Raw genomic sequence first — 25205 nt, forward strand, 5'->3', positions numbered from 1 at the left:
CCCTACCTCCCTCCCTCCCTCCCTCCCTCCCTCCCTCCCTCCCTCCCTCCCTCCCTCCCTCCCTCCCTCCTACTGCCGCTCACCATGACCTGCTCCGCGAACTCCACGCCCTTGAGCGCCACGCCCGGGTGCCGCTCCCGCACCGTGTGGCTGCGCGGCGGCCGGCTCAGCGCCTTCACCACACGCACGTCGCCGTCCCGCAACAAGACAGCCCCCTCCGCTCCCCCACTCGCACCCCCACTGGCCCCGCCACCACCACCACCACCACCACCACCACCGCCACCACCGCCTGCTGCTGCCAGCGCCGCGCTCTCCTGCAGGCTCCGCAGGTAGTCTTCAGCCATGCGCGCGGCCTTGCGCAGGTAGCGGCTGATGCTGCGGTCATCAGTAAGCGCCGGCGGCGCGAAGGAGCAGCCTGCGTCGCCGCCGCCGCCGTCCACGCCGCCGTCAGCTGTGTCGGTAGTGTACCCGGTAGCAGCAAGCGACAGCATCAGACTGCCGCTGGCCTGCGACTGCAGCACCGCGGACGAAGAGGCGGTGGCGATGCTGGCGCGCGCCGCGGCGCCGCCGGCACGACCGACTGCCCGGGTAGGCTTGCTGCCGCCGCCGCCACCACCGCCAGCGGGATGCCGGCACTCCCGCTCCCGGGCATCGTCGTCGTTGCTATCGGCCTGGGCCCCTGCGCTCCCGCCCTCGCTGCCGCCCGCCTCATCCTCAGTCACGGTGGCGTCGCTGTCGCCGTAGTCGCGAGCAGCCGCCGCCGCAGCAGCAGCCGCCTTGGCCCCTTTGCGCGCCCGCGGTGCCGTCGGCGGTGGCACTGTCGCTGCGGCTGCTGCTGCAGCTGCCGCCGCCGCCGCCGCCTTACCGGCCTTACGCCGCGCTGTAGGTGCGGCTGTGGCAGTTGCAGGTGCGCGCGCGCCGTCTGCTTCCTGGCCCGCCTCCGAGTCAGACTCCGACCTGCAGGGACCCAACACGCGCCCATAGGTGTTCAAACCTCCGCACGCCTTGCACGGTCACAAGCCCGACCCACATGGCGTCTGCCGTTTCCAAACGACCACATGCCAAGGATTCGGCCCTGCCGCCCATCCGCCTGACTCACCAGTCTATCCTGGGCATCAGCGGGCGTCGCTGCGCCGCCGGCAGCGGTGTGAGGCCGCCCGTGCGCAGCGTGAGCATCCGATTGATGGTGGCGGGACCCGCCTGCGGGCCCAGCCGCCCCGGCCCAGCCACCGCCGCCGCCCCAGGCTCCACCACCACCTCGCCAACCAGCATCCCAGCGCCTGCCCCATACCCCGGCGGCGTCGACACCTCGCCGCCAAACGCGCCGCCGCCCGCCCGCAGGCCGCCGGCAGCAGCAGTGCTGGCCGCGCCGCCGGTGTGCTCGCCTGCGTTTGACTGCGACTCGGCCAGGACCGCGTCCAGGTCAGCCGCGCTCTCGTAGCCAGACTCGCCGTCGCCGTCGCCGTCGCCGTCCCCCGCGCCACCACCGCCACCATTATTAACATCTCCCTCCACGTCATCGGGCCCCAGCCCGATGTCCTCTGGGGTCGGCGTGGCCTGGAACGCCGCCGCAACGGCGGCCCGGCGGTGGCGGCGGCGGCTGGCCTTTGCCGCCACGTCATCGGCGGCGCCGCCGCCATGCACTCCGGGCCGCGCCGCCAGGGACTCCGGCTCCAGCACCAATGACGACGTCGCCAGCGCCGCCGCGCGCCGCCGCTCCGATGCGCCTGGTCTCTTCCCCCCCGCCTCCGGCTCTGGCTTGATGGCGGGGACCCGCAGGCCGTCGGGCGGCAGCGGCGGGGCTCGGGCTGTCAAGCCCGCCGGCGGCCCCAGCGGCAGTGCCTCGTCTTCAGCCGCGGCGCCTGGGTCGGGCTTGATCCGAACGCCGTGCCAGGCTGTAGCGGCAGTAGCCTCCTGCGGCTGGTGCTGGTGCGGCTGCTGCTGCGGCTGCTGCTGCTGCTGCCGCTGCGGCTGCTGGTGCGGCTGCTGGTTCGGCATGTGGGTCGCGGCCGAGGGTTGCGGCTTGTGCTGGACAGGCCGTCGCGCAGGCGGCTGCGCCATCGTTGCACTGCTGCACGCCTGCTGCGCATCCTGGCGCCCCTGCTCCTCTTCCTCCTCCTTCTCCTCCTCCTCAACCCCCCGCTCCCGCGCCGGGCCCTGTTGGTGCCGGTGGCCCGCGAGCTGCGGGCGGCGCGACTGCGCCACCGCACCGGCGGCCCTGGACTCCTCCTGCCGCTGCTGCCACAAAGACCGCAGGCTGCCAACCGACACGGAGCTGTTGGCCAGCGAGGGCCGGGGCGGCGGCGCGGCAGCGGCCGCCAGCAGAGCCGGCCCGCGCCGCACCGCCGCCTCCATTGCCAAATCCTCCTCTGCCCCCCGGCCCGGTCCTGACCCCAGCCCCGCTTCGACGGAGCCGCGTAATGCTGACGCCCCAGGGCCTTGCCTCAGCCGCCGCCGCTGCGACTGCGGCGCGGGCGGCAGGGGCTCCGGATTTGGCTGCTGCAGCTCTTCGTCTTCCAGCTGATCCTCCAAGGCCTCCTCCAGCTGCTGCTCCTGCGCCGGCCGCTGCAGCACTGGCTCCTGCACCGGCGCCTCCACGTCGCTGTCTTCCAGCTCGTCCTCCAGCTCTTCTTCCCAAGCCGCGCCCTCCCGACCCCTTCTGCGCGCCTGCACGTGATGCCCCCGCGGCTGCTGCGCCTGCTCCTGCTGCACCTGCTCCCGCTGCTGGCTGCCCTGGCGCTGGTCATTGCGCACCAGCCGCTTGCGCACCGTGGCCACCGCCGCCAGCGGCGGGTCAAAGCCGCTGTACAGCACCGCGGCCGCGCCGGCGGAGCCCTGCGACGCCGCTGAAGAAACAGCAGCAGAAGAGGCAGCCGCCTTCTCTGCGGCGGCGCCGTGAGGCCTGCCAGGCGGCAGCAGGACGCCGCCGTCGGCGGGGCCCAGCGCCCCGCCCGGCATCACACCCGTGGGCGTCAGCAGGTCCACCACGTCAGCATCGCCAGCTTGGCCGCCGTGCTGGGCCGCACCGCCGCCGCCCCGCCCGCCCGGTCGCCCCACTGGTGTGCACACCTCGCCCGAGGCCTCATCACATGCCTCACAGGCCTCGTAACCCGCCGCCGCCGCCGCTGGAGAAATGGAAGCCGTACCGAGGCTGCCGGCGCGGCAGCTGCTGCTGCAGGGCGACATATCGTCCAGGCGTTGCTGCAGCCGCATGGGGCGCATCGGCGGCACGTGGCTGCTGGCGCCGCCACCGCCGCCGCCACCCCGACGCGTGACGTACGGCTCATCCAGACTCACGCCCGATGTGGGTGTGCGGTTGTCGCCGCCGCCGTCGCCACAGTCAACAGCATCGCAGCCAGCACCCCCGGCGATGGAGATGGTCTCCGTGCCGCCCAGAGCTGACAGGCCCACCTCCAGAGAAGGGCTGCTACTGCTGGCAGCTGCGACCGGCTGCGGCTCAGGGTGGATAGCTTCTGCTGCTACGCCGGTGGCAGCAGCAGCGACCGCGGGTGGTCCTTTGCAGGAGGAGGCTGAGGGGCTGTGCGGGTGCGCTTGCGTCTCCGCAATGATGTCCTCATCTGCATCCTCTTTCCCTTCGGCATCCGCATCGCCGACCTCCTGCTTGCACTCCTGCCCCTGCTCCTCCGCAGCCTTACCGGCGCTTCCAAAAAGCTGCAGCTGCGGCGGCGCGGCCGGGTACAGCTTGGGGCTGGGCGCCGGCGCGCCGCGGCCCGCCACGAGCGGCACGTCAAAGGTGAACTCATCCGGGCCGAAGCCGGGTGCTGCAGGCTGCTGCAGCTCCCGGGGCCGCTTCTCCGATTTGGGTTGACCAGAACCAGCCAGCAGCGCACCCTCGCCGCAGCCTGTATCCGTGGTCGTGGCTGCTGGGTTTGCAGAGAGCAGCTGCAGCGGCTGGCGGCCCCCGCGCGGCAGCGCAGCCGCAGCTGCAGCTGCCGGCACCTGCTGCTGTTTGCGGATGAGGGCCACGGCGTCTCGCAGTGCGGCGTCTGCGAGCCCTGGCCGGTCGGACTTGTAGGGCGCCAACGGCAGCACGCGAGCGGCATTCATCGAGTCCCACAGCCAGCGGTACGACACAATGGCAATGCCCCACTCCAGCGCCTTGTAGTACTTCGCTGCAGGGGAAAAGGGATTGGCATGGAATAGTTGGTGTGGTCAGGGAGCGGTTGAGCGCAGGTAGGAGGGCGGGTCGCACGCCCCTGCTTTAATCCCAAGCACCCACACGCTACCACGCGCAAGGCCCCGTGCAGGATGTTTTGCGCTTTCTGCTCTACGAATGGTCAAAGCATCGTTCCTACCCGAGGCATACTGCTTCAGGAGGTCCTTAGACACCAAGTGTGTGGTCTTCCTGCAGACCAGGTCGCCACTGTACCCCGCGCCCAGGCGCTGAGCCCAAGCGCGTATGACTTCGCGCTCATCGGTACTGAAGCCTGTGAGGCAAGCAGTTTCAAGGGTTTCTCAGTACTCCGCAGGTTGGCCATCGTTCCAGGCAAGACATGCAAGACCGCCTCGAGCGCTTGCGGCAACGGCCTCGCCCAAGTGCCAGGCATATGTGTCACCTGAGCCTGTGATCACCACTTTAGAAGCCGGCTGGGCCAAGTGCTCCGCAGGTGCAACGCTGGCAGTGAGCGACGTCATCGCTTCTGCTTCTCAACCTCGATTCGTGATGTTATAAAGCTGCATCATGCTTTGTTAAAATATTTTTAGCAGTATCACCCCAACTGAGGTAAATTTTGCAAAGACAGCTCGCTGGCAGCTTAAATGAGAATTGCAGTAGGAGGCGTCTCTACATATTGTAAGCATCGTAATAGAGGTAGAATACTAGATTGAGCGCCGCTTGGGCGAAGCTCACCGTCAGCGGCACAGCGCAGCGCCGCAGCACCAAGCGCAGCACGGCCTGATGAAGAAGTGCCGACAACAGCGGTCGGGTGATCCTGAGCCCCGCGTGCATGTTTGCGTGCACGTTGCAGGCACGTTGCGTGTGGACTTGGGCCAATGGCAAGGTGCTGATGTGATGTTGTGGTTGGCGTAGCCGTCCACTCGGGCAGTTGAGGGGTAAGAGCCGCTCTGCGCTGCGCAGCTGGCTGGGCAGCCGAAGGCTTATCGTATGTGGCGCTTCTGGTGCGCTAACGCAGTGTGTCACTTGCTCCCACAGTCCCGATCACGTCCTATCGTAGATTCAGAAACTGCACAATGGCTGTGACCATTGCGGAACCCCATCACAACAACCGCCAGCACCTATTGAGTAGTGACCTGCAGCCGCACGGGCCATGCTCAAGCGCCATGGCTTTCAGTCCTTGTCAGCAACTAGGGCACGTATCCACTGTGCTACTTGTACTCGGCTAGGTCCTCGCTCCAGTGCCACCCAACTGAAGGGCACAGTAAAGGCACGCCAGACCGCCGACACACCTCGAAACAGTTGCTCAGACTGGCCGGCGCGATATGGGGTTTGCATGGCACGGCCTTCAGGAGCACGCTGCACTGCACGGCACGTTGCCCAAAAGTTGCGTTGTTGTGGGTGGTTGCTGAGCTGAGCTGCACCTTCCCCTGACACATGTCGCAGAGTCAGCCCCAGACGCCCGCTTCGTTGCATTGCCGTACAAAGGCTGATCTATCTGTAGGCCGGGGCTGCCGGACCAGAGCTTGCCATGCCCAACCTCAACTTGCGCCTGCGCCGGAACCACCACCGGCGCTGCTGCCGCTGCCACCAATCCTGACGGCTGCAGCCCGCCTTGCCGCTAGCTCCGTGTCCTCCTGCTGTGGAACTGCTGAGTGTGTGCAAGCTGCGTGGCTTGCATAAACCCCAAGGCCTCAGGCTCAGCAGGGCAAGTGGCATCACCAGAACACGTTACAAGCACTGAGCATAGCAGCACAGGGCACGCGCCCAGACTCTGTTTCGACCATGCAATTGCCCCAGTCAATAACCCTGAACCCTGGATTAATCCCCCTACCTCCCACTTATCAACCAGAGTGAACAGGCGCACACAGTCGCTTGAACCTGTCACCAGCGACACCCACCCGTGTGCCTGGCCGTGTTGGTGGTGACTATCCCCACCATCCCACCGCAACCGGGCCGCAACCATGGCCTGGTGCTTCTACCACGGTGCAGTTTCGCAAGCATTCCAACCCTCGAAACGTTCGTTCGGGTCCGAAACAAACCAGCCTCAACCTTGAATGCCGCCAAAGCCGATCGCGAGCGCTATGACATGGGCTCGTCCTCCTCTGGCACTCCTCGTAAGTACATCACGTTGTTGCAACGAATGAGCACCTCTCCGAGCTGGCCGGTGAACTGGCCGTCAATGTACTCCTCCGTGCTCGCAAGCTGCAGGTTCATGTACGAGTCCGTGGACACCAGGTAGCCCTTGTACTCCATGCCCCATTTAAGCTTGACGATGACCTGCTTGCCGGTCAGGTCTTGCAAGAACGGCTTCGGGTTCACCGGCACGAAAGCCGCCATTGTCGATAAAGTCTATGTACTTAGCAAATGCGTATGTCTTGAACTAAGTGCTTTGACCTGCAGTCTGAGTGCCCCTGGAGAAGGGCTAGCAACGCGACAATCTGAGGTTGCGCAAGCCAAGGAGCGGTGTAATGTATGATAGAAGCGTAAACTACAATGGAGTTACCGTCAGTACCAAGTTGGCGCATGCGGGGCGCTGCCTCCATGATGTCGAGCGGCTGCCCAGCGCTCCAGCCCATGCTCACAATCCCGGACTCCCCGGACCCTGCCCTCGGGCTCTGCCAGCCCCCTCAGGCCGCGGAGACGATGACAGTGGTCACCTTTACTGGTATTTGACACAGCCACTGGCAGGTTGGCATGCTGTGCCGCGGTCCAACAGGGGATGCACTCATGCACCTGCCTTGTCACGCGCTGAAGGGGGCTTGCAACTCGGTGGCGCGTACATGAGTCAGTGCGGGACACAGTGCGGGCAGTGCGCAACCAGCTGCGACAAGGTGCTGGAGGTGAGGCCCCGTGTCTGCTGACGCTGAGTGGAGCCGGGGAGGGCTTCAGGGATGGAGGGCTGGAGGGCTGATGGCTTGACTGCGGGAGCTAACGGGGCCGGGGGGCGGGGCCTAGTCTCCCTGGCGGGCCGCGTCGCGCGTGCCAGTGCGCCGTTCGGGCCCACGCGCCATTAGGGAACAGCCCAGCCGGTCTGTTTGTATGGGCCTACTGTGCTGCTGGGCTGTGTGCTACCCTGTGTTGCCCAAGTGGAGTGCCCAAGTGTGAACGACTGTTCCTCCTCGTTTGCAACATTGGATTAGGACAGTACGCTGGACAGTACTGTTACACCCTGCCGGCAAGTCGAACTGGCATCTGTACAAGGCCCTCCGGCTCTATTTTGGAAATTATCCGCACACATTCAGAAAGCGACTGAAAGCGCATGGACAGAAGGACGGGCAACCCATGCCAGAGCTACTGACCTTCAATGCAGTGCCCTGCACTGACTACACTCGGACCGATGTCACACGCGCCTCATGCATAAATAAAGTCTGATATACACACAAGACGTTCATGAGCATTGAGCCATTGACAGCGTCAATGGAAGTGCGTCCATCTGGCCACTGAAGCCCCACTGAGCAGAAGTATCACCAGACATAGGGCAGGCATTCAGGCAAACCGAGGTCTTTTGCCTCAGACACTAAGGTCGAATCGGCACCGTTATAGGCATACCCGCACCCGTGGGATCGGTCGCAAAAGCCCATCAACCCATGCCCCCTTCACCAAGCTAGCGACGCGATGCTGCTCCTACCGCCGGAGCGCGCTGTACAATAACTAGACTCCCGGGGCACAACTAACATAATTTCATCACTTATAAGCTCCCGCCCTTTCAAGTTCAAACATACACACATCCAAGACCTTGCAAGTCCGCTCAGTCGTCCTGGGATTGGCTACGGCATCCAAGCCCCGTGGTCACCATTGGTATTGTGTATTCACCCGCCAACACGCTCATGCTCGCAGGAAAAGGAAGTGCTATTGTCATACAAGTGAGATAAGATAGCAGCACATACAATCCCAATCACATCCTCTCATGCACGGCTCCGCGCGCCGCCCTTCCATTGGTACGCCCCAACACGCGCGCATCCTGTCCCTTACACGTTGGTGGCCGAGCCAGAGGCCGCACCGCCGTTCGAGCCGCCAGCAGGGCCGCCGCCGTTGGACGAGGTGTGGGGACCCGACGGCGCGAAGCGCGAAGTGCCGGCGTGGGTGCCAGTGCCGGTGCGCGACGGCGGCGCCGCCACCTCCGGCGGCGCCGTGGCAGCGCTGCCGGTGCGCTGCATGCTGCCAGCCGGCGAGCCCGCCGCCCCCTTGTTGGAGGCGCTGCCCTCGCGCCCGACCACGTCGCGAAAGCCTATCACCGGGGGCAGAGAGGGACGTGTTCATGGAGGCCAAAGTGATAAGTAAACTCAAAAGTTTGAAGGGAAGGGGGGAGATGAGTTGGATGGATTGAGTTGGAGAGTTCCGTAGATGGGGTGGAGCACCGGGTATGGCGTGTACGGGACAGTGGGCGAGGGGGTTGCAATCCCCAACCACTCACCAGAGGCGGCGGTCGACAGGCCGCTTCCCACAGTTGACACGCCGCTGCGTACGCCGCTGCCCACAGTGCTGACGCCGCTGCGAACGCCGCTCCCCACAGTGCTGACACCGCTGCGCACACCGCTGCCCACAGTCATCACACCCGAGGCCGCGCCCTTCGCCACCGTGGACAAACCGGCTCCGGCCTTGCTCGCGACTGTGCTCACGCCTGCAGAAGGCACAGGGAGGGAGGAGACGGACAGGAGACAGTGAGAGAGGAGGCGGCAATTGGGGATGGGCATGGTGTGGCGGTGCGTTCGGTGGACTCAGTGGGCAACCTGGATGCATGATTGCAAGGTCAATGCCGAGCGGTGTTGTGTGTCTGTGCCGCTGTGTAAGGATGCGGCAATTTGGCGGGTTGATGGCAATGAAACAAAGGTGTCAACCACTGGCCAGGCCACGGACTTACCGCCCTTTAAGCCCTGGCCGGCACTGGCGGCGATGGCGCGAAGGTGGTTGGCATAGAGTTTTTGGACACTGTGTGCGTGGAGAGGAAGCGTGGATGGGGAACCGGGGAGAGAAGGGAGGGGAAGGGCATTCGCATGAGAGCCAAACGAGCAAATGCGGCAAGCCGAGCTTGGCCCGGGAGCATGGGTTGGGGGAGGAGGGATACGGGGCCGGGTGCGTGGCACCTGGCAAGCTGGGCAGCGTTACCAGCCGTATAACTGACAAAACAACTCTACACAACGGTACCCGCAGGCTGCTGCCGCTCCAAGAACCCAAGCAAGAGAACTGCTGCACTCACAAGGTGATAATGGATTTGCGCTTGTGGTCCACCCAGGCAATCACAACGCCAATCTTGGTCAGGTCATCGAACTCGTGCCACAGCCGCTCGCGCAGAATCTGTACGTGCATGACAGCATGAGCGTTTTGGCCGTTGGATGATCCTTATGTTGCTGGAGCAGCGCAAGGAATAGAAGGGGTGCCAATGCAATGCACGGAAGGCATTACTATCGAGGGCCAGTGCCAGGGAAGGCCCGAAGGCCTGATATGAGGCGCGCCGCCACAGGGCGGCCTCTGGCACAGGGCGGCCTTCACCGGTCAACACACCTGCCCCACACAGCCCCACAGCCCCACAGCCCCAAAGCAAGGAGGTGGGCCCGCACGCCCCCTGGTCCATCCACCCGCCCGCTGCATGTTACAGAACCCTCCAACAGCCCGCCGCGCCGCATGCTGCCCCCCCCATCTACACAGCAACCCCACACGCCACAGCTACGACCCCCTACTTACACAAACACACACGCCAACGGCGCCCCGAACACACACACGCCCCCCCTCTCTCCCCATCTACACAGCATTGGGTTTGGTTTAGGTTGGGATGGTATCTACACCCCTCCACACACCCACCCCCCACCCACCCTCACACACACGCACCGAGAAGTACTGCTCGTGGCTCTGGTACAGCATCTGCGCAAAGCCGATGAGGCGGAAGCCCAGGCCCATGCAGAAGAGGATGATGCAGGCGTTGCTCATCGAGGTGTTGCAGTAGTTCTCATCAAAGTCGCGCTGCAGCGTCACGAAGGACAGCGCCTCCTCCACCGACAAGGAGTCGTTGCCGTCGTCGATGAGGATCTGGTCCATATCGCACAGGCCGATGCCGTAGTAGATCATGATGATCTCGTTGGACTTGTACTCGAAGTACTTGCGGAACTCCTGTTTGTGTTTTGTGTGTGTGTGCGTGTTTTTGTGTTTTAGTGTCTGGAGGAGGGTTAGTGGTGTTGTTCAAGGGTTGGCGCGGGTGGGTCGCAGGCGTGGGCCTGGCTGGGGGTATGGACACGCTTCCCGCACACCACGTTGCTGCCCCTCAATTCCCCTGCTTTCTCCCTCCCTGCCTCCCTCCCTGCCTCCCTCCCTTCCTCCTCGCTTTCCCCCTGCGTCTTCCCGCCTCCGCGGCTCACCCCGATGGTGGACGCCTCCATGGCCCAGCGGTTGTAGGAGATGCCCAGAACCACCTCCAGGAACGTGCCGCGGCTGGACCTGTGTGTGTGTGTGGGGGGGGGGGCGTGTGAGAGGGTGTGTGTGACGGTGTGTGACGGTGTGTGTGTGTGTGTGTGTGAGTGTGTGTGTGTGTGTGTGTGAGTGTGTGTGTGAGGGCATGTGTGTGTGTGTGTGTGTGTGTGTGTGAGTGTGAGTGTGAGCGTGTGATTGTGTGCGTGTGTGAGGGCATGTGTGTGTGAGTATGCATGAGCGTGTGTGTATATGTGACGGGCGTGCTATACCAATGGTGGCAGGACGTGTGCTGTTATTCCACGGGCTTGGACAAAAGAGCTGCCGCCGTTACTGTTAAGGCACATCATATTCAGTTATTCAGGTTGCCCCTCCCGCCCGCACCTGATCGTGGGGCTCATGCCATGCAGGAAAGCTCCCAGGATGAGTGTGAGGATGACCGCAGTGATCAGCTGCGCCTGCTGCGGAATTGAGCTCACGCTGATTACATAAGACAGGCCCGAGCTGTACCAGCACACCAGGAAGCCGACGATGTAGAAGTAGTCGAACGAGTTTCGCGGCAGCGTCACGAAATAGTAGATGGCAAAGTAGACGGCGGGGGACAAGAAAATCCAGCCGAGGTCGGTGATGTTGGAGGCGAAGAAAGTTGCGAACACCGACACGCCCGACATGCGCTCGCGCAGCTGCGAGGGGTTTGGAGGGGTTGGGTGGGGAGGGGCTTGGGTTGAATGGGGGGTTTGGACGTTAGGTGGGGTTACATTCATGATTATTAGGGGGAGGGCATGGATGTGTGCTCAGCACTGCCCATGGACTTGCACGCCAGCGCAAAGCACGGAGCCGTTTTACTCCTCTGCATGACCTCGCACCCCGTAAGCCCCCGCTCGCACCCGCGCGCGGCATGCAACCCCCAGCTTCACCCACACGCTTCAACCACCCCCAATCTTCCCCAACATTCCCAACACACGACGCCCCCAACCCTCAGACACACATGCATACAAACATCGCCACACAAGCACGCACGCGCACGCACCTGCACGGTGCGGAAGGTGGTGAAGGTGCGCAGGTGCGTCACGGTGGACAGCACGGACAGCACCAGGTAGGCCATGACCACGTTGGAGGGCACGGCGCTGAGGCCCCACTTGGAGCCCTGGATCACGCCCACGATGAAGGCAGCGCCCTGGGGGGATGGAGAGGCAGGGGGGGTTATGTGCCTGGGAGTGGAGGCGCGTTTTGTTGCAACAAGATCCATGCTCATGGCAGGGGAGCATGGAGGATGGCAGGCCCGGCCGCACATTTCCAGCCCCACAACCCGCCACAACAATCCCGCCCGCCCGCCCGCCCGCTCGCTCGCTCGCCATATCGTCACCTCCTCACTCGTGCCGCGACCCCTCCCGTCCTCTCCGCCTTGCATGGACGACTGCGCGTACCCTGCTCCCCTCCCCCGCTTGCCCCCCACCCGCGCCCTCCTGCTAGGCCCCCTCTGCCCTGCTCGCCCCCCCCCCCGCCCACCCGCTTGTATCTTGTTCCTAATGTCTCAACCATGCACCCCCCGCCCTACCGCTAGGCACCCTGGCACGTTTGGGTTCACTCGGTCGGCTTGCTTTGGGTTCTGGAATGAACTACCCCCGCCCCACCCTCACGCCCTGCTCGCTCACCCCCCATCGCCCCCCACCCACCCCCCACGCCCCACCTGCAGCAGCAGCACGTCCACCACTGTGCCGGGCCAGAAGGCGCGAGTGGACTTGACCAGGTTGCGGTGCACCAGCCACCTGAGCTGCACAAACTCCCACATTATGCCCTCCTTCCAGCCCCTGAGCGTGGGTGTGGGCGTGGGCGTGGGTGTGGGTGTGGTGTGAGGGGTTTAAGAGGTGGGGTGTGAGGGGTTGGAGGTGGGGTGGGAGGGGTATTGCGGGTAGGGTGCGGGCGGGAGTTGGACATTTGTGTGGGTGTTTGGGAGGAGTTTGAGTGCACACGTGTGTTGGCTGCGTCAGAGGCCAGCCGCATGGTGCAGGGTGAAGGGTGCATGGTGGCTGGGAAAGCCGGGACTCACTTGAACCACTTGCGGGGGTCGCAGTTGTTGATGTGGCCGGCACGTGTCTGCGCCAGCTCGTCCTTGATGTTGTCACCCTGCGTGCAGGAGGTGCGCGTGTGTGTGTGTGTGTGTGTATGTGTGTGTATGTGTGTATAAGCGCAAAACCCGCCGCCCTTCCCCTCCCCCTGCCGCTCCCCAGCTAACTTCGGTTGCGTTGGCATCGTTTGGGCTGGCATTTACAACCCCCCTCCACCCGCCCACCCACCCTGTTGGGGTACTTGAGCAGCAGGATCTTGCCCATGTCCTCGCTGGATCCGGATTCCGAGATGGTGTCGGGGTTGGAGAACTCGGTGGGCGTGGAGCTGGTCTCACTGTGGAAGCCGCGCTCGTAGCCCTCCAGCGCCTGCCGCTGCTTCTCCATGGCCGCGCCCTCCTCCGCGTGCTTGGGGAACAGCTTGGTCTGTGGCGGCGGCGGGTGGGGAGGCGGTAAAGGAGGGAGGGAGGTTACATTCATGAGTGTCTAAGAAGTGAAGGCGTAGCAAGGAACGGGGGGAGGTGATAAGGGTGGGGCAAGGAGGTGGCTTGCATTGTGAGGGAGGGGGAGGATACTGCCAACGGAGAGGGCAGGAGCGTACGCGCAGTGTCTGACAGCCGCCGCACAGCACGCGGCGCAGCGCGGCACAGCACCGCAATAACGCCCCACCGCCACCACTTAGCAGTATCAGCATCTTGTCCCTCGCACTCTCCCTCGCGGCCTCTTTCTCCCTCAGCCCCACCCTCAGCCCCACCCTCCCCTCCCACCAGCTTGACCGCCAGCCACTCGTTGCGCTCGGGGCTGCCGGTCTTGAGCGCGTCCCGCTCGGGCTTGTGCTTCTTGGTGCTCCAGTCAGGCAGCAGCTTCACCGGGCGCTTGGCCTCGCCTGTTTGGCCGCGACACACATACACACATATATATACGGATACAGAGGATCGGAGAATGGCACCGTTGGCGTAAATTGCCACATCCTGACAGCGAACTTGGCGTTTTGGGCAGATGGGGGGTTTAAACAGTTTGGGCAGATGCCGAGAGATGCAAATGGCCAAGGGGGCGATCTGGCCTGGCCTGGCGGGGAGTAGCATGTTGCGCGCGTTACCCAAGCGTCCAGCGGCAAGTCCGTACGACGGCACGCCGGGACGTCGGCACATCGGTACATCGGCACATCGGCACGTCGGCACGTCGGCACATCGGCACTCACCCACGGCACTGGCGATGGCCTTGGTTTCCGCCGCGTTGGTGGTGACGTTGGCAGCACCGGTGCCCTGGGGGCGCATGGCGCTCTTGGCAATGCTGTGTGGAGGAGGCAGCACAGGGCAGGGCCGCGCGTGTTGAGTGACGGGAGGAGCCAGCCGGTACCGTGATCACTTCAAACGGCATGGAACGATGCTCAGCCGCACAGCGCACGCGTGCAAATGGCGCCCCACTGCCCGCATGACTCCACACACACACACACACACACACGCGCGCACACACCAATTCATACACACACTCTCTCTCCAAGTGTTCGGCGGCGTTGTTCCGTTTGTTTCTCAACACACACACACACACACACACACGCACACAAACACACTTTACACACACACCGCACACGCACCGTGTCATGCGGTTGGACAGCAGCATGGCCTGTACGGCGCGGCGGAAGCGCTCCACGGGGTTTGAGAAGCGGTGCAGCCAGGCCTCGCCCTTGGAGTGCCACACGATGGGCAGCTCCTCCACTCGGATGCCGCTGCGTGGCGGCGGTGGTGGGGTGGCATTCGTGATTGGCTCAAAAGAAGGGGGGGGGAGGAGAAGGTGAGCTGGGGCACAAGGGCATGGATGGAGCGATGGATGGATGGGCGCCGCACTAGGAGGGCCTGGCAGTGGCGTGTCCCCTGGCCCCAGACCCCAGACTCCAGACCCCTGACCTCAGCACCCCTGGTGCTTCTCCCCAGGTTATTTCTGCTTCTGCCGCTGCTGTTGCTGCATGCAGTGTCGTACTGCTTCTGCTGCTGCTGCTGCGACTGCCGCCGCTGCTATTGCCGCCGCTGCTACTGCTGCCGCTGCTCACCGGTCGGATGTCATCTTGGGCTCCGCCACAATGTCCAGCAGCGTGTCGGCGTGGTTCTCCTCCACGGGGAAGCTGCAGGTGGTGTGTGTGTGTGCAGGGCGGAGGCAGGTGTTCAGGAAGCAAAAGGTCCGGTCACGTGGTTGGAAGCTCGCCAAGCAATAAGCTCGAGCAAGCAAACGAGCTGCCAGAAGTGGCCAACCTTGGCTACAGCCCCAGGTCGCACCACCTCCCCCCTCTCCCCAGCCCACAGCCCACGCCCCCTGCTGCCCCGCCCCCTGCTGCGCCGCCCCCCCCCCCCGCCCCGCCGCACTCACTGGAAGCCCAGGATGCGGAAGTAGGGCACACACAGCGTGGGCGGCCCCTGGAACAACATCTTGCCGCCGGGCGCCAACAGCATCAGCTTGTCAAACAGGATGAAGGAGCTGCGAGGAGGAGATTGGGAGAGGAGAGGAGAGAAGAGGAGGAGAGAATAGAGGTGGAGATCATGGGACCATTTACCGACGAGGTTTGGACAAGGAAAACTGAGAGATCGTTTGCTGATATCGTTTCACGCAACAGCACCCAGCCGGCACCAATCCATAGGCCATAGCAACTTTGAAGCCCCAACAGAACAGATGCAGATCACATTGAGGGCTGCGTGCGCCCCTGCACACACACACACACACACACACACACACACACACACACACACACACACACACATCCCTCGGGCGCGCCGTGTTCCTCCTGCTTGTCGCGTTCCTCTGATTTGCGCCATAACCTGTACTGACTTTGGGCCCACCCTCCCCATGCCGCTGCCCCGCGGCATCGACGTCCCCATAAGCTGTGCGTGTACTTGGACCTGGTGCTACATGGCCGCATGAGGGGAGTACCTAGCGTGTGCCGCCTCCGTCACACCATGGAGTGGGGAGCGGGGGTTTTCCCCCGCCAGCCCATGGTGCTGACACCCCATTTGCATTTGCCGTCATGCATGCGCCCATGCCGTCCCCCGCCTGTTTACTTGCTCGTGGTCGCCCACCCTCCGTCTCTTTCCTAAATCGCGCAACCCCTAGTATAGTTAATTGGGCTGGGACTGGGCTGCGTGTTTGCTCTTGCTCGTCGCGCGCCGCCGCGCTAACATGTTCCTTCGCTCTTGTTCGTGACACTCCCCTGCTGCCGCCCTGTGCTCTGTTGTTTTCTTATTCGCTCGTAGGTGAGAATTTCATCGAGGATTGGGCGGGAGCTTGGACTTAGCGGCCAGGAGTAGCGACGCGGAGCTAGGAATTGTAGGAGTGCCTGGGCCTCACGGTACCGTGAGCACATGCATGGGTTTGCACCCTTGAGAGCGTGTGGACACTAATCCCCCCTCGAGGTTAGAGTAGCGGGGGTTGCGCGATTTCCGGTTGGTAAGACCGGCGGCTCACCGCAGCAGGTATGCGAGGTAACTTCAGGTAACATCCGTAAACCGTCGCTTGCTGCACCGCATACACTGTCTTTGCGCAACGTTTTCCTTGTGCTCTTTAACACACACACACACACACACACACACACACACACACACACACACACACACACACACGGGCACCTGTATCGGGGCTGGTGGATGACTGCGATGATGTTGGTCTTGGAGGCGGCGGCCAGGTTGGACATGAGCGTGCACAGCTCAGAGGAGCGCGCGGCGTCCAGACCCGAGGTGGGCTCGTCCTGCGGGAGGAGTGGTTGGAGGGGTTACATTCATTAGCTCATGATTAGCTTAGAGATTGGCGGACGGTAGGCAGTCTTGGGGTAAGCGTGTTTGTTTTGGGGGTAGCGGCAATGGGAAAGGCATGCGAGAGGCATGGGGATCCAGGATGGGGCTGGGGGTTACATTCATGGTATTTTAAACAGTGAAGGTGTAGCCAGGGTGGGGCTGGCTTGCCGGGCGTATGGTAGGATCAGCGGCTGGATGCTGGGAGCTTGGCTAGGGGCAAGGCCTGAGTACCGGCCCTGTCCATGCCCTGTCATGCCATCCTTCCTTCCATTTTACGCAGTCCACATCCCGATGTTCTCATGATCTCATTCCTTGTACTCACCATGAACAAGATGGGCGGCTTGCCCACGATCTCCACACCGATGGACACACGCTTGCGCTCACCACCCGAAATGACTGCGGCACAGGGGCACAGGTACGGCGGGAGCGGGCGGCAAACCACACCGATCAAGCACATACGAGCAAGAGACACACGCCCTCCACCCTTCCGTTGGGCTCAGGCATGCAACCTTCCCACCCCCAAACCCCGCTCACCCTTGTTCTCCACGCTGCCTGTGAGGCGGTCCTGCTTGTCGTACATGCCCAGCATGCGCAGCGTGTCGTCGATGATGCCGTGGCGATACACCCGCGGCACGGTCTGGGGCAGCTTCAGGCGCGCGCTGTACTCCAGGTTCTCGCTGCGGGGGACATTTGGGAAGGAGGGGCGTGGAGCGAGCGCGGGGGGGGGGGGGTTGCAGGGATTTTAGGAAAAGCGGTACAGGATGCACTGAAGACTGCAGACGGGGGGGGGAGGTTACATTCATGATTAGTTGAGGGGGGGAGAAGAAGGGGCCAAGGGGGATCAGGGGCAGGGCAGAGCGCGGGTGTGGTTTGAGGTCTGGTTGGGCTTTGGCGTGCTGTCGTGCTGCGCGGTGGAATGGCGATGGTGGTGCTTCTGGGTGCCGCCGGCCCACTTTGTACTGTACTCCACAGTGTTGAGTACCGGTACATGACACACTAAACAAAAGCTCGGCCGACTCCCAAAAGAGCTTTACTGGGCTCGGCCCGGCTAGCAGCCCGCCTCCGCTCACCGCACTGTCAGGTCGGCGTGTAGGATGTCGTCCTGCGGCACGAAGCCCAGCTTGCGCCGGTAGCGCGTCTCCGTCAGCGCCACCGTCTCGTGCTCGTCGTTGAACACGGACACGGCCGCGGGCATGCGGCCCGACAGCACCAGGATCAACGTGGTCTTGCCGCAGCCGGACGGGCCCTGCGCACACACGGGGTTGCGGGGCGGCGGGTTACTGATAAAGAAGTGGTAGAGAAGGTGGGTAGATTGTTTCAATCCCAAAGAAGGGGCTTGAGAAGGGGGCCGCGGGAGGGGTTGGATGGAGGCGGAGGCTGAGGGTTTTGAGACAAGCAGCATGGGCGACTGCATCACGCGATACTCCGGGCAAGGGCGGCAGGCCGTGCAAGCCCTGCGGGACCTTCATCACCGGTCAGCCGTCAGCATCCGCCCCTCCCATCTTCGTGCACACATCCGGCTGCCAGGTTTGTACATCCCCCCTCTATTGCATTGGATTCGGTTCTGTTTGGGCTGGTATCTACAACCCCATCCCGCTTTCCCACCCATCGTTGCAAAGCCCCCCGCCCCCCCCCCCCCCTCCCCCCCGTAAACGCACCATGATTGCGCTGAGCTTGCCCGCCTCGAAGAAGCCTGTGATGCCCTCCAGTTGGCCGCCCTTATCCTTGCCTGTGCGATTGCGACACTAGCCACCGGTTAGTTGATTTCTCGGTTTTACTGCAAGCGTGATTATTTACCTGCGACATTGTAGCTTCACGGATTGTGCGGGCCCATCACAGCATACCCCGTAGCCCTGGGTGACCGCTGCTGCCCCACGACCGATTCGTTTTGGGCTGATCTCCACCCCACCGACAGCCCGCCCACTGCCCCCTGGGCTGAAGCGGCACAGGCGCCCGCTCTTACCCTTGGGCATGCGGCCGCGTACGTCGCGGAAGCGGATGTTGGTGTTTTCGTTGAGCTCCCACCAGGGGCTGGTCTTCATGGTGGCCATTTGGAAGCCCACCTCGTTGCGGGCGCGCGCCGCCTCCTGCACCTTCTCCATCTCCTTGTGCTCCTCTGTGCGTGCGTGTGTGTTTTGTGAGGCGGCACGGGCGGGCATTGAGAGTGTGGCGAAGAAGTAGCGGTAGTTGCTAAGTTTTCGTGAGCTAGGCACATACACCAGTGGCACCGTGCATAGTTCCAAGCATGACTGCAGGGCTGAGATTGCCGTAACCCAGGTACACGCGCGTCCTACTGCAACCCCACACAAACCCTCACACAACACCGCTCCCCCCCAGATGGAAACGGTCCCAATCCCCAACCCCAACCCTGAACGCGCCTCGCATCCTCCTCCTCAGGCTGACAGGCTTCCCAGCCACGATCCTCACCCGTCTGCGTCTCTGTGATGCCGGCAATCTGGCCCAGGTTCGCAAGGTTCTTGCGGATTCGCGCCACCAGCGAAAGGTGGCGGATGATGCGCTCGCCCACCCACATGCCCAGCTCTGTCACCCAGTACAACAGGTACATGCCCACCTGCGGCGGGGGAGAGCGGGGTTTAGCCGTTCATGGGGAGGACGGAGTGCTTATTTTACAGGTATGAGGTGCGGGGGTGGCGGTGGCGGGGGCGCGCGTGTGTGTATACGCGTGTGTGTGAGGGGAGGTTGTGTGCGCGGGACAAAATAAGGTACAGGACTTTCCAGGCATGACTGGTGCGGGTACGGCGGTGAGTGATAAATTGATAATCAACACGCAGTTTGCAGAGGTGGAAGCGGCGAACAAGTTTACGCCACGCGCCCCTGTCCCGACAGGAACGCAGCCCCACATGCCAAGCCCCTTCCCCCTCCCCTCTTCCTGACGCCTCCTCGTCCGTACTCACCACAATGAAGGCAAAGATGAGGCCCGCCAGGGGGCGGCCGTCGGGTGACTCGGTGCCCTCGGGACAGGCCACCACCCTGTGTGGGGATTGCGAGAGGGGAGGCACGTGTTGGAGAGGGGTTCCAGGATGAGGCCGCGAGAGCCGTGGGGGTTACATTCATGATTATTTAAGAAGTGGGGGCTACATTCATGATTAACTAAGCAGTGAAGGCGTAGGCAGGTACAGTAGCATAGTAGACGCGTTGTTACCGATGTACCGTGTGGGGGGAGGGAAGCATGGAGGAGGCGGGGCAGGCACGTGGCAGACACGGTGACACGCGTGTGTCAAGGGCAGCTAATGGCGCCGCAACGAGCCACGTCCAAGGCATCGGTGCCCCCGTCTCCACACTGCTAGTATCCATGTTGTGATCTCTCGGTCAGGCCAGGTCAGGTCACTGTCGCAGGTAGTGGTGCTAAAACTCTAATCCCAATTCCAGTCCGATTGCACACGGTCCCCATCCGGAATGCAGCGCCAGGGAGAAGTGGGCGTAGCCCAAGGCGAGAGGCACTCACGGTGGGCACGCGACGGGGTAGATGGACTGGGGCTTGCAGTAGTAGCCTGCCGGGCAGATGATCTGGGGGGCGGGGGCGTGCAGTGGCGTGCACTTTAGAAGCCCACCGCGCGCCGCTATGACCCGGCTTATCACGCAGCATCTCAGAAGGATACCCCGATGCAAGGCACACGGACCAGGCACACGAGTGTTGATGGCGCATCCGCGCCCTCATTCAGCTTGCACACACAGACACACTTCGGGCTTCAATACGTTTTCTGTGAACCCCCCACCACCCCACCCCACCCACACACACACACACGCTCCCTCTCCCACCTGCGAGGTGGCGTTGGGGCAGTAGTACCCTCCCTCGCACACGATGCTGGGCTTGCTGGAGCCCTCGGGGCAGTAGTTGCCGCGTATGGGCTCGCGGTTGCGTTTGAGGCGCGTGATAATGTCGGTCTCACCGTCCTGTGTATGTGTATGTGTGAGTATGCGTATGTGTGTGTGTATGTTAGCGTGTGTGTGTGTGTGTGTGTGTGTGTGTGTGTGTGTGTGTGTGTGCGTGTGATAGTGGTGGTGGCGGTGGCGGCGGCGGGAGTGGGGTTACATTCATGATTAATTAAGAAGTGGAGGGGTGCACGGGGTGAGGGCGGAAGGGGTTGCAGTTCAAGGGTGCGGGATGGAGGATGCAGTAGTGCTTGAAGGGCAGAGCAAGGGCTTATATGGAGTGTTTGACTGCGGAGGCCGGTCTTGGATCTTGGATCTAACACGGACCCGTCCAACTCCTTCGCACCCCGCCGCACGCCAACCGCCACCAACCATTCCCCCCCCCCCGCCCACACACACGCACCTCCCCTTCCCTCCACTTCTACGTCCCGCCCCGCCCCCGCCCCCACCTCCGCCCCCGCACCCACCTCCGCCCCCGCCCCCGTCCCCGCCCCCGCCGCCCCCACCCCGTCCCCGCCCCCACCTCCGCCCCCGCCCCCACCTCCGCACCCGCACCCTCACCCGCCCCCGCCCCCGCCCCCTCACCTGCGGGATGAGTGCCTCGGGTGTGGAGATGAGGTCGGTGTAGTTGCAGGTGGTCTTGAACTGCGCGCGCTGGCCGCAGTAGTAGCCGGCGGGGCAGGTGATGATCTGGCCGGGCGAGGGGCAGTAACTGCCGGCGGGGCAGTCCAGGTCGTGCTTCAGGCGGGCGGCCTCCTGGGAGGGCTGTGAGTGGAGAGGGAGGGAGAGAGAGGCAGCAGGGAGGGGAAACGTGGGCGGAGTAGACATGGAGCAGACACATGGGTAGCGGGTCAGAGGACGGGTTGTCAAGTGGCTCGACAAGTCGCCCTTAGCCCGGAGTGGCCACCATGCCTGCTCCGGCCCCTCCCTTCCCCCTCCTGCATGGCGCGGGCCCCATTCCGCACGCCTCTCCTCCCGTCCCCTATCTGAGGCCACGGTTGCGCTTTGGGATGTACGCTTCTCTCCCTTCTTCCTGTCCTCTCCCCTGCCAGCACCTCCGTTGCCCCACCCCCCGTCGGGACCTATACCTTTGGGCTCGGGCATACACCCCCCCTTCCTCGCTCCCCCTCCCCACTCCCCTCCCCGCCCCCCACCCAGCTGCGCACACACGCACCTTGACGTACACGCCCTCGGCGCAGTACTGCCCGGCGTCGCACGGCACGCACACGCCGCCCAGCGCCGCCCACACCGGGTCCACAAGCACGTCAGCGCTCAGCGCCAGGTAGCCGGAGCGCGAGCAGCGGAAGCCGCTGGGGCAGCGGTTGGCAGCGGGGTCGCTGGTGAGGTTGCAGGCGCAGCCGGGGCCGGTGACGCGGGGCAGCGCGTCGGCGGGGGCGGAGGAGTTGAGCTTGGGGCACAGGGTGGCGCGGCCGCCGGCAGCAAAGGTCTCCGCCACGGCCTGTGCGTGTGGGTCGTGCGGGAGAGGCGCGTGTTGATGCCAGGGAGTGCCATGCACGCTGGGTTTGGGTTTGTATGTGTTACGGGAGCACGGTGTCCGCTTGTCAATCCCGCCCATCTATCTCATCCCTCGAATCCCACCTCACTCCTTCCATCCCTCCCATCCCACCACCTCCTCCCATTCCCCTGTCTCCCATTTCCCCCCTCTCCGACCGCGCATGGCCACCACCCACCCCCACTCACCCCACCCCCACCACCCCCACCCCCACCCCCAATCACTCACCGCCAGCGGCACGGCGGCGGCCGTGATGGGCAGCTGCGCGGTGGAGTACACGGTGCGCACGGCCTCGCGCATGTAGGTGGTGTTGTAGTCAAACGAGGCGTTGACCGGCTTGGACAGGTAGCTCTCGTTGGACAGCAGTGCGACCAGCTCCGTGGCCTTGACCTGCGCAAGAGGGCGGGGGCATGGAGGGGGATACCGTACATTCACGATTAGTTAAGGAAGTGGTAGGCGGTAGACAATCTTGGGGGCGGCATGGAGGGGGCGGTGGGGATCGGAGCAGGTGGACGGCCGTTTCTGCAGCCAACCCGCTTGGATACAGGACCTCCGGGCGCCGACCTTGGGGCTGCGAAAGACCCGTCCCCAGACCTGACCGCTGGCCAAACCCCACCCCACGCCCCCGCTCCCGGTCCCCATTCTTGGTTCTCGTGGAAACGGGTTACCCAAGCCCCCCCCACACACACACACAAACCCACCATTGTCCGGTTGTAGCCGACCTCCCGCCACGGCGCCAGCGCAAACGACCAAAAGGTCACCGCAGCGACCTGATCGGGGTCGTAGCCGCCAGGCGGCGCGGCTCCCAGCACTGACGCCAGCGGACCGGCGGGGCAGCTGCGGTGAGAAAGGGGCGCGAAGGGCGTGAGCGGGCGGGAAATGAAGCTGAAGTTGACATGAGCATGCATGCGTGTTGGCTGTGGCTTGCCATGGTCATAGACCCCTTTTTCTTCAACTCCTGTCGCCGCGGGCATCCGCGCATCGCTGCTGCTGGCGGCCAGGCACACCCGGAGCGCCCATCGGTGTGCCTGCAAGGCGCAGAGGCGGCCTTCCGGCAACCCCGACACCGCCTGCCACGCTGCACCGCCCGCCGCCTGCCGCCCGCCGCCTGCTCCACCCTCCAGTCCTGCCGGCGGCATCATCCCCGCAGCCAGCGACCCGCAGTGCCCGCAGCAGCGCCTCAGCGCCGCTTTCTGGATCCGCGGCGGCCAGCCTGGTCAGGCGGCCAGGTGCGGTCGCTGCTGCTGCAGCCGCAGCCCCACCAGAGCCGCCACACTGAGCTCCGGGCGCCCATTCGCCGCTTCGTCCTGCAGTTCCGCCTCCCCCACCCCATGCACCGCTGGCCCGCGCGTGACAACCGCGGTTGTACTGCGGCTGTACGCCGCCCCCGTTGCTGCACGTGCTGCACGTGCTTCCGCTGTTTATGCCTCAGCCTTGCCCGTTACCTCCGCTGCTGGTCGCGGCGCCTGCCACCATCGCTGCTGCCAGCGTGCGGGCTTGACCAGCCGCCAGTCTTTCGGAAAACCACCCGAGCTCAGGGCGCCCAACCGCCGCTCTCCATCTTCATTTCCCAGGCTACGCCCGCCCCTTGCCCAAACGCCCTCGCACCCCACCCCAAGAAACCACCACAGCCACAAACCCGCTGGTCACTCACGCGGCGGCGCAGCCAGCGGGGTCTGTCGCCATCGAGTCCGCGGTACATCGCGTGCAGGGCTGCGCGAGAGCAAGAGGCAGAGAGGAGGGTACGGGATGATGAGGACAGGATGAGGGATCAGCTGACACGCTACGTCGTGCAACTACCGCGAGCCATATGCAGGATGGCAGAGCTAACTTCACTTTGACTGTGTGCACACCTTGTTGTAACCGATTCTAGCCAGCACTCCCAGGCTCAATATCCTCCAGCTTTGACCTCCCAGCTCTTTTACAGCCCCTCCCCTGTCGCAACCACTCCGCCAGCTGCCGCTTCTCCCCTCCCGCGTCCTTTCCTGCCCTCTTCCCAGGCTCTCGACCCGCCAACCTTATTCCCCTGCTCCACGTCCTCCTCCCACCCCCACCCCGGCCCTTCTCCTCCTCCCCATGCGCCCTGCTCCCCCGCTCTCCTCTCACCGCGCACACGGTGGGGCTCAGTCCGCTCTTCATGCAGAACAGTCCGCGCGCGCACTGGCTGTTGGCCGTGCACTGCGACCCGGAGTTGCAGCCGCACCTGCCAACACGGTACCGGGGGTGGACGGCAGGGGGGCGGCGGTTGAACCGTCAGGGGCTGTCAACAACATGTCCGACACATGCATATGCATAGGGCAAGTGCAGCTTGTGAGCTTCAGCTTAAGCGCGAGTACTGGCCGACTGGCAGGTACACGCCACGTACACGCCAACCCTGAGCCAACGATCTTCAGAATCCTCTGTTTGATGTACGTCGTAAGGCAAGTGGCAGACGGTGGCCCACGATGCGCAGGCACGGGTCTATGTATGCTAGCGTCTCAGGCTGGGTTACGCCGATCTGGGGCCCAGTGCCGTCAGTAGGCAGCGCGGGGCCCGGCGTGTGAGAGATCAGTGACCATGGGTGGCGGGCGTCCAGACCAACACGGGTTGCAACTAGGCACACCCGCGCAGCGGTAACCGTGTCTGATTCTTTTGTGGAGCTGCCCCTTCTGCTCTAGCATGTGTTTTCAGTACCGCGCACACTCCGCGCGAGAATGCGAAGAGAAACTCCGCTACCGCGCTCGCCCGACAGCGGCTGTAGGCATGGCAGGAGCTCACAAGCGGTGTGCTTGACCGACAACGAGCCCATTCATGCTGCCACAGGGGTTTAAAGCCCTGGACATGCGCAAGCAGGGGCAACTCACGAAATAGAGCATCCCCCGGCGACCACATTTCCATTTGCATTGGTTGTCGCTGTGAAGTTAAACCGGTCCGGGAACAGGCAGCACTTCCAGCAGTCCTCGCAAACTCCATTCACCCGGCCGAATGGCACGCTGTTGCAAAACCTGATGAAATCGGTGTAACAAAGCATACGTTAAACATCAGCTCTCCCGGTGGAAGTGTCCAAGCGTGAGAAAGCTTCGGCTTGAGGCATGCACTGCGTCCTCACCTCTTGCTGCTGGTGCCGTCGCAGTCCGAATGTGTGTTGCATGTGCGCTGCGCGTTCGCCGCGAGTAGGCAAGCCAGCGAGAGCACCTAGGTAGGAAGAGAGCAGCGGGCAAGAAGAGTGAGTCTTCTGGAGCCCTCACCAGCTCTTCCCATAGTGCAAACAACCTACCAGATACAACATTAACTTGCTGGGCAGCCCAGCAGCCCTGTTGGCCGCTGACGCTGGGCGCATCCTTGGCGCTCCGAGCGTCGCTAAAAACTTCAAGGGCAAGAAGCTCTGGGCATGTAGATTATGTAAGTAGCTGTATGCCTATGTCAACACGGTCAGC

The 25205-nt window shown here is 63.7% G+C and overlaps 3 protein-coding genes across 3 annotated transcripts in view; all 3 read right to left on the minus strand.

Annotated features, from left to right (window-relative positions):
• CHLRE_05g241250v5 (uncharacterized protein) overlaps positions 1-5035 on the minus strand; it is a 7436-nt gene extending 2401 nt beyond the window's left edge. The window contains exons 1-4 of the mRNA XM_043062378.1: positions 4578-5035; positions 4317-4448; positions 1100-4133; positions 84-957 (exon numbers count right to left, since the gene is read on the minus strand). Of these exons, the coding sequence (XP_042924941.1) occupies positions 84-957; positions 1100-4133; positions 4317-4448; positions 4578-4656 (4119 nt within the window). The 5' untranslated portion in view covers positions 4657-5035. The remainder of the gene's footprint in view (positions 1-83; positions 958-1099; positions 4134-4316; positions 4449-4577) is intronic.
• An 819-nt stretch (positions 5036-5854) lies between these two features.
• Positions 5855-6685, minus strand: CHLRE_05g241300v5 (uncharacterized protein). Its single transcript, XM_001697645.2, has one exon. It carries the CDS (start codon positions 6473-6475, stop codon positions 6218-6220), a length of 258 nt encoding a protein of 85 aa, XP_001697697.1. The 5' UTR covers positions 6476-6685; the 3' UTR covers positions 5855-6217.
• Positions 6686-7288: 603 nt separating this feature from the next.
• Positions 7289-25175, minus strand: CHLRE_05g241350v5 (uncharacterized protein). The gene is made up of 35 exons (XM_043062379.1): positions 25046-25175; positions 24878-24963; positions 24633-24773; positions 23896-23992; positions 23444-23502; positions 22491-22626; positions 22018-22179; positions 21451-21735; positions 20862-21041; positions 20163-20297; positions 19849-19910; positions 19298-19373; positions 18810-18954; positions 18346-18498; positions 18041-18111; positions 17453-17628; positions 16917-17059; positions 16705-16778; positions 16218-16336; positions 14968-15075; positions 14654-14725; positions 14201-14332; positions 13805-13896; positions 13371-13489; positions 12835-13029; positions 12588-12664; positions 12228-12348; positions 11568-11714; positions 10922-11220; positions 10489-10567; positions 9965-10243; positions 9336-9433; positions 9000-9067; positions 8553-8759; positions 7289-8366 (listed from the first exon to the last, which is right to left on the minus strand). The coding sequence occupies exons 1-35, from the start codon at positions 25106-25108 to the stop codon at positions 8107-8109; spliced, it is 4716 nt and encodes a 1571-aa protein (XP_042924942.1). The 5' UTR covers positions 25109-25175; the 3' UTR covers positions 7289-8106.
• Between the last annotated feature and the right edge of the window lie 30 nt (positions 25176-25205).

Source organism: Chlamydomonas reinhardtii, chromosome 5, assembly GCF_000002595.2.
Source record: "Chlamydomonas reinhardtii strain CC-503 cw92 mt+ chromosome 5, whole genome shotgun sequence".
Taxonomy (NCBI): Eukaryota; Viridiplantae; Chlorophyta; class Chlorophyceae; order Chlamydomonadales; family Chlamydomonadaceae; genus Chlamydomonas; species Chlamydomonas reinhardtii.

What these genes read in the sequence shown, in the direction of transcription:
- CHLRE_05g241300v5 (XM_001697645.2), bottom strand. Translation starts at nt 6,475, where the DNA reads ATGGCGGCTTTCGTGCCGGTGAACCCGAAGCCGTTCTTGCAAGACCTG.
- CHLRE_05g241350v5 (XM_043062379.1), bottom strand. Translation starts at nt 25,108, where the DNA reads ATGCGCCCAGCGTCAGCGGCCAACAGGGCTGCTGGGCTGCCCAGCAAG. An exon ending in AGCCGCCCATCTTGTTCATG is followed by an intron (nt 16,337 to 16,704) that starts GTGAGTACAAGG and finishes CTCCTCCCGCAG; the next exon opens with GACGAGCCCACCTCGGGTCT. An exon ending in GACCCCCGCAAGTGGTTCAA is followed by an intron (nt 12,349 to 12,587) that starts GTGAGTCCCGGC and finishes ACCCACGCTCAG; the next exon opens with GGGCTGGAAGGAGGGCATAA.